Source organism: Pagrus pagrus, assembly GCF_965226575.1.
Source record: "Pagrus pagrus genome assembly, chromosome: 23".
Classification (NCBI taxonomy): Eukaryota; Metazoa; Chordata; class Actinopteri; order Spariformes; family Sparidae; genus Pagrus; species Pagrus pagrus.
The window spans coordinates 8891289-8898150 of record NC_140205.1 but is presented as its reverse complement, the minus strand read 5'-3'; the positions used below and the strand labels follow the sequence as shown (position 1 = coordinate 8898150).

Below are 6862 nucleotides of genomic sequence, written 5' to 3'. Positions count from 1 at the left end.
ACACACACACACACACACACACACACACTCAGTGTGGGGGAAGGAGCACATAGACAGGAGTCAGGAGTGAAAACAGTGGGCAGACCGCTATTGATTGACTTACAAGCCTCTCAAAGCAGGTAACATGACAGCGGTATAAGTTTGCTGACTTCCTGAATACGCCTTGGTAAAAGAAAGCGTATTCTTTTCTCGAGGAGAAATACATATACTGTTGTGTCCGTCTCTCTTGTTCATATCTTGGACAGTATAAAAATAAATCCACCACCATTACCTGGTGCATACTTATTAATACTATTCAGACATCTTGGACTGAACCTCATCCTCTCTATTTCTATTGCTTCCTCTCAGATTTGGCCAAATTGAACTCTCATGACTACATTAATTATTATTTACAATGTTACACTCACCAGTTTATAATGGCCACATATCACCCCAAATGTTATTTTAGCATACACCTAATTTGTGCATATCTGACAATGTATAGTCTTTATATATTGATTTTTGACATGTAGAGATGTTTATCCACAGGAAGGCATTTAATTTCAACTGTAATTTTATTGCGTAAGAGAAGACTAAAGCTATGCTAGCAGTTCTGAGGCTATGTGTGAACAGTGGTGATTTAAGCTAAAATGCTAACCCCAGCATGCTAACATGCACAGACTGACATGGCTAATATTGTGATTTGTTAGCAGGTCAAATCATGTTCACCACTTTAGAAACCATCTGCTATATTTTCATGAATTATACACACAGATATGTTCAAATGCTTTACAGCTATGAGTTTAATATTGTGGCAAAGCTTCTCGTGTGAAATCAGTCTACACGTGTAGTTTGTTGTCAAATCTTTAAAACGTCTTTATTATAGGACATTGTGAATTACAAAAGAAAAACAGCAAATTAAGAACTCATTCTCACTTGTCTTTTCTTCCCAGTACAGTCACTTTCTGTAGGTCTCTATCTGACAGATCATAGTCAGTGTTGTGGATGGATATACAGGAACGTCACTCTTTAGTGCATATAACCTATTTAAACAATCAAAGTGTATATGAGAAAGCAACAGAATATCTAAACATAGTAATGGTACACTATGATGAATGACAATAATACTGCGCAACATTAGTGTCATCAGTTTACATCGACATATAAAATAAAGCACACTGTAGAGAAAAAAAACAGAATACCGCTGCAGGTACAGTTTAATACTACTTAAGATTAAGTTTGATTATAACATTTTGAAGTTACAGTCAATAATTCTAAGTGAACTTCTTAAATGTGTTACTAGAGATTAAAGTAGTTTCTTTCTGTGGTCTAAAAAAAGACCAAGGAGGATCAAACTCAGTGTGTTTGAGGTACAGGTGTGATGATGAAAGGGGCGGAGTCGCCTTCAAGACCAAAGTATGGATACAGTTTCTCGGTAAACTCGTAGCCAGTGTGAGAATAGATGTGTGATTTAGAATCTGCATTATAGAAAGAAACCAATCCCTTGTCACAGTCTACAAAGATGCCCACCTTCTGAAGCTTTTCTTTCAGTTTGATCATAACAAGCGGTGTCTTATATGCTTTAAATACACCCTTAGGATCGAGCCCAACAGTCAAGAACCCATGTTCAACTGACAGAGGTATGTTCTTCTTTCTATCAACAGACTCTCTGACCACTCCGATGATCCACCTAATCTTTCCTGTCACTTGCACTTCATAGTACAACTTCCCTGTTGTGAACCCCTCATTTGCCAAAACCTCTGTACACATTTCAAATCTCTTTGGATTGTTGGGAACTTTCTGTTTTGTGCCTCCATCCTTCACTTGTTTTCCATCCTGGCTTATGACTAGTGAGCAATATGCTGTGTCAGGGTCAAAAGTCAAGTCCACCACATGTTCTCTCATTCTTTTCATTTTGATCTCAGGAAGCTCTTCCATTATTTCATCAACTCTCTGTCTGAGATGAGTCACGGCACCTCTCACTGCCTCAAAACACAGGTCACTGTGAACACCAGTGTTGCTCCAGTCCTTGTTTGAAGGAGAGCACAAGGTTGGGAAGCTCTGGAGAAAATGCAGGTGATCGTCAGACTGTGACAGCTGCTCCAGCTGGTTTCTTCTGCTTTCAAGTTCAGCCATTTCTGTCTTCAGCTCTGTGAGAAAACCTTCAGCTATTTGTTTTGTTGCTCTGTACCTCTCCTCGATCGCCTCAACGAGCTCGGCCTGGCTTCTCTGGATGGAGCGGATCAAGTCAGTGAAGACCTGCACACTGGCGTCTTTCTCTTTTTTAGCTTCGTCAACTGAGGTTTCGATTTCAACTATCTTCTCAGACCGTGATTGTATCATCTTCTGGATATCTGTCATTGCTGCATCTTTTTTTGCCATCACAGCTTCATATTCTTCCTCAAGTGAGACAACATTGTGACTCTTGTGGTCAGTTTTCAAACACAACGCACAAACACAGACCTGGTCAGTCCGACAGTACAGTTCTGTAATCTTGTTGTGCGTCTTGCACATCCTGTCATCCAGATTCTTCACAGGGTCTAATAATGTGTGGCTCTTGAGACCTGCAACTCTCCGATGTGGCTCAAGGTGCACCTCACAGAAAGATGATAGACACATCAGGCAAGATTTAACAGCCTTCTCCTTTATCTCAGAGCAGATATCACAGAGAACATCTGCTGTTTCAGGAAGTTGTGGCTCTGGAGTCGAGGCTTTGACTTGAACTTGAGTCTTAAACTCAGCAGCTAACTCAGACATGACAGTGTTGACATGGAGTTCAGGTCTGGGAGAAAATGTTCTCTTGCAAAATGGACACTGGCAAATGTCACTGCTGTCCCAATACTTATGGATACATGGCCTGCAGAAGTTGTGTCCACATGGCGTTGTGACCGGCTCAGTGAACACATCCAGACACACAGAGCACAGGAACTTCTCCTCTGACAGCAGACTGCTGGCAGTCGCCATGTCTGGACAGGAATCAAGAAGCACAAACACAATTACAACAACTCACACAACTCATCTGCTACTGCTGAGACAGTGGGCTATATTTTAGCTTTATTTATCACATGTGCAACAAGAACACATAAACTTCTTACCTGTGAATGAGCAAGTTTTGAAAGCAGCTGCGCAAAAAACTCAAAGCAAACTTCACTTTGCGTCGGAGAGCTCGTCTTTTCTCAGTCTGTGCCTTAAGTTTCATTTCAGCATGTTGATATCAGTCAGGGCTCCTCCCTGCTCTGTCATACACTTCCTGGTCATATTTAACTCTTTCAGCTCCAGTTACAAGACTGGAGACATTTAGAAAGCTAAAGATATAGGTTACTCATCAGTTTATGTGTTACTGCCAAGCATCACCCACAGATGTTAGCTAATGTCTGCATATCTTACAAATCATTGTCTTTATTTATTGATTTTTGAGGAGATTTAAAGATGTAGGCCCTAATTTATCCACAGGGAAACATTTCATATCAACTTTCATCTCATTTTACAATGAGAAGGGAAGAAACTGTGATGGAAGTTATGCTAGCAGCTCTGTGAGGCTGTTTAATCACAGTGGTGCTTCAAGCTAAATGCTAACATGTAGCGGTGGAAGAAGAAGAAGTCTACTCAGGTCCTTAACTTGAGTAAAAGTAGCAATTACAATAAAAGGCTACATCATAATATATCAGTGGATTTATATTTTGTATTAATAATATGTATTTGAAAAGTAACTAGTAACTATTGTTGGAAAATAAATGTAGTGCAGCAGAAGTATAAGTTACCTAAAATGGAAATACTCAAGAAAGTAACTCAAAATTGTACTCAAGTGTAGTACTTTAATGAATGTACTTAGTAACTTTTCCACCACTGCTAACATGCTAACAATGACAGAGCTAACATGTTGATGTTGAGCTGGTATAATATTTATCATGTCCACCATCTCAGTAACCATCTGACACATGTTCATGACTCACACACACATTACCTGAACACTCAAGTGATGTTCAAATGATTTACAGCTGTGACTTTAATAGTAGTAGTTTATTTACACCCACTTGTCAAACGCACAAAGTCTCGTCATTTCAAGAAACCAGCAACATGAAGAATTTACACAAACTGCTCTTCTCTTCCCAGTACAGTCACTTCTGTCATCCATCTGACACATCACAGTCAGGGATAGTGGCTGTATATACAGGAATGTTACACTTTACTGCATATCACCTATTTCAACAATCAAAGTATGCACGAACAGAATATCTTAACAAAGTAATAGTACATTATATCATGATAAATGACACTGATAACCTCATCCAGCATAACACGACAGCTTCTGACAGTATTACTCTGCAACATTAGTATCAACAGTTTACATTTATATACAGTTAAGAACACCACAGAGAAGAGAACAGAGTCCCACTGATGATGCAGCGTCAGACTTCCATGTGTGCAGGAAACATTTCAGATATTAAAGATGATCAGAATATTTGATTACCAACAAAACTCTGAGTAGTGGCTCTTAATACTTGAAGCAGATTTGTTGAAAGTATTAGTAGAGGCCATGTTAGTTTTTTGTGGTCTGTAGAGGAACAAACTCAGTGTGTTTAAGGTACAGGTGATATGATGAGAGGGGCAGAGTTTCTTCCGTTGTTGTAGCTCTGAAGACCAAAGTATGGATACAGTTTCTCTGTAAACTTGTAGCCAGTGTAAAAATAGATGTGTGATCTAGAATCTGCATTATAGAAAGAAACTAATCCCTCGTCATAGTCTACAAAGATACCCACCTTCTGAAGCTCTTCTTTCAGTGTGAGTTTAACATATCGCGTTGAATATGCTTCATATATACCTTCATCAAGCCCAATGGCCCAGTAACCATTTTTAACTGACAGACTCATGTTCTCCTTTCTATCAACGGACTCTTTGACAACTCCAACAGTCCATTCAGTCTTTCCTGTCACTTGCACTTCATAGTAAAACTTCCCTGTTGTGAACCCCTCCTTTGCCAAAACATCTGAACACTTTTCAAATCTCTTTGGATTGTTGGGAACTTCCTGTCTTGTGCCTCCATGCTTCACTTGTTTTCCATCCTGGCTTATGACTAGTGAGCAATATGCTGTGTCAGGGTCAAAAGTCAAGTCCACCACATGTTCTCTCATTCTTTTCATTTTGATCTCAGGAAGCTCTTCCATTATTTCATCAACTCTCTGTTTGAGACCAGTCACGGCACCTCTCACTGCCTCAAAACACAGGTCACTGTGAACACCAGTGTTGCTCCAGTCCTTGTTTAAAGGAGAGCACAAGGTTGGGAAGCTCTGGAGAAAATGCAGGTGATCGTCAGACTGTGACAGCTGCTCCAGCTGCTTTCTTCTGCTTTCAAGTTCAGCCATTTCTGTCTTCAGCTCTGTGAGAAAACCTTCAGCCTTTTGTTTTGTTGCTCTGTACCTCTCCTCGATCGCCTCAACGAGCTCGGCCTGGTTTCTCTGGATGGAGCGGATCAAGTCAGTGAAGACCTGCACACTGGCGTCTTTCTCTTTCTCAGCTTCTTTCTGCCCGACATCAACTGAGGTTTCGATTTCAACTATCTTCTCGGACCGTGATTGTATCATCTTCTGGATATTTGCTATTGTCTCGTCTTTTTTTGCCATCACAGCTTCATATTCTTCCTCAAGTGAGACAACATTGTGACTCTTGTGATCAGTTTTAAAACACAAGATACAAACACAGACCTGGTCAGTCCGACAGTACAGTTCTGTTATCTTGTTGTGCGTCTTGCACATCCTGTCATCCAGATTCTTCACAGGGTCTAATAATGTGTGGCTCTTGAGAATAGCAACTCTCCGATGTGGCTCAAGGTGCACCTCACAGAAAGACATTAGACACATCAGGCAAGATTTAACAGCCTTCTCCTTCATCTCAGAGCAGATATCACAGAGAAAATCTGCTGTTTCAGGAAGTTGTGGCTCTGGAGTCGAGGCTTTGACTTGAACTTGAGTCTTAACCTCAGCAGCTAACTCAGACATGACAGTGTTGACATGGAGTTCAGGTCTGGGAGAAAATGTTCTCTTGCAAAATGGACACTGGCAAATGTCACTGCTGTCCCAATACTTATGGATACATGGCCTGCAGAAGTTGTGTCCACATGGCGTTGTGACCGGCTCAGTGAACACATCCAGACACACAGAGCACAGGAACTTCTCCTCTGACAGCAGACTGCTGGCAGTCGCCATGTCTGGACAAGAATCAAGAAGCACAAACACAATTAAAACAACTCACACAACTCAACTGCTACTGCTGAGACAGTGGGCTATATTTTAGCTTTATTTCATCACATGTGCAACAAGAACACATAAACTTCTTACCTGTGAAGGAGCAAGTTTTGAAAGCAGCTGCGCAGAAAACTCAAAGCAAACTTCACTTTGCGTTGGAGAGCTCGTCTTTTCTCAGTCTGTGCCTTAAGTTTCATTTCAGCATGTTGACATCAGTCAGGGCTCCTCCCTGCTCTGTCATACACTTCCTGGTCATATTTAACTCTTTCAGCTCCAGTTACAAGACTGGAGACATTTATTTTTGAGCTGATTTAAAGATGTAAGGCAAATTATTCACACAGTACGATTTCATCTCAACTTTCATCTTATTTCATGACGAGAACGGGAGAAAATATGATGGCAGGTCTTGCAGCTCTGTGATTCTATTTAATAGCACAGTTCTGCTTCAAGTTAAATGCTAAAATCAGCATGCTAGCATGCAGATCCTTTTGTAAAATAATAGTGATAAAAAAGATACTCTGTCACATATAAAGTCTGTCACAATTTTACTATAGTAAAAGTATCAACAACAAAATGCACAGGGGGATGACCCAATGGGAGAGTGGTGTAGAAATGATTCCTAAAACCCGGAAACCAGTTAG

General features: G+C 40.5%; 2 protein-coding genes across 2 annotated transcripts; both read right to left on the bottom strand.

The window, feature by feature from the left end:
• Positions 1 to 813: 813 nt before the first annotated feature.
• On the bottom strand, positions 814 to 3174 carry LOC311252417 (E3 ubiquitin-protein ligase TRIM39-like). Its single transcript, XM_084345568.1, has 2 exons — positions 3075 to 3174; positions 814 to 2945 (listed from the first exon to the last, which is right to left on the bottom strand). Exon 2 carries the CDS (start codon positions 2941 to 2943, stop codon positions 1336 to 1338), a length of 1608 nt encoding a protein of 535 aa, XP_084201694.1. The 5' UTR covers positions 2944 to 2945; positions 3075 to 3174; the 3' UTR covers positions 814 to 1335.
• A 782-nt stretch (positions 3175 to 3956) lies between these two features.
• Positions 3957 to 6434, bottom strand: LOC311252415 (E3 ubiquitin-protein ligase TRIM39-like). Its single transcript, XM_084345566.1, has 2 exons — positions 6315 to 6434; positions 3957 to 6184 (listed from the first exon to the last, which is right to left on the bottom strand). The coding sequence occupies exon 2, from the start codon at positions 6180 to 6182 to the stop codon at positions 4560 to 4562; it is 1623 nt and encodes a 540-aa protein (XP_084201692.1). The 5' UTR covers positions 6183 to 6184; positions 6315 to 6434; the 3' UTR covers positions 3957 to 4559.
• Between the last annotated feature and the right edge of the window lie 428 nt (positions 6435 to 6862).

Coding starts and splice junctions, on each gene's coding strand:
- LOC311252417 (XM_084345568.1), bottom strand. CDS start 2,943: ATGGCGACTGCCAGCAGTCTGCTGTCAGAGGAGAAGTTCCTGTGCTCT.
- LOC311252415 (XM_084345566.1), bottom strand. CDS start 6,182: ATGGCGACTGCCAGCAGTCTGCTGTCAGAGGAGAAGTTCCTGTGCTCT.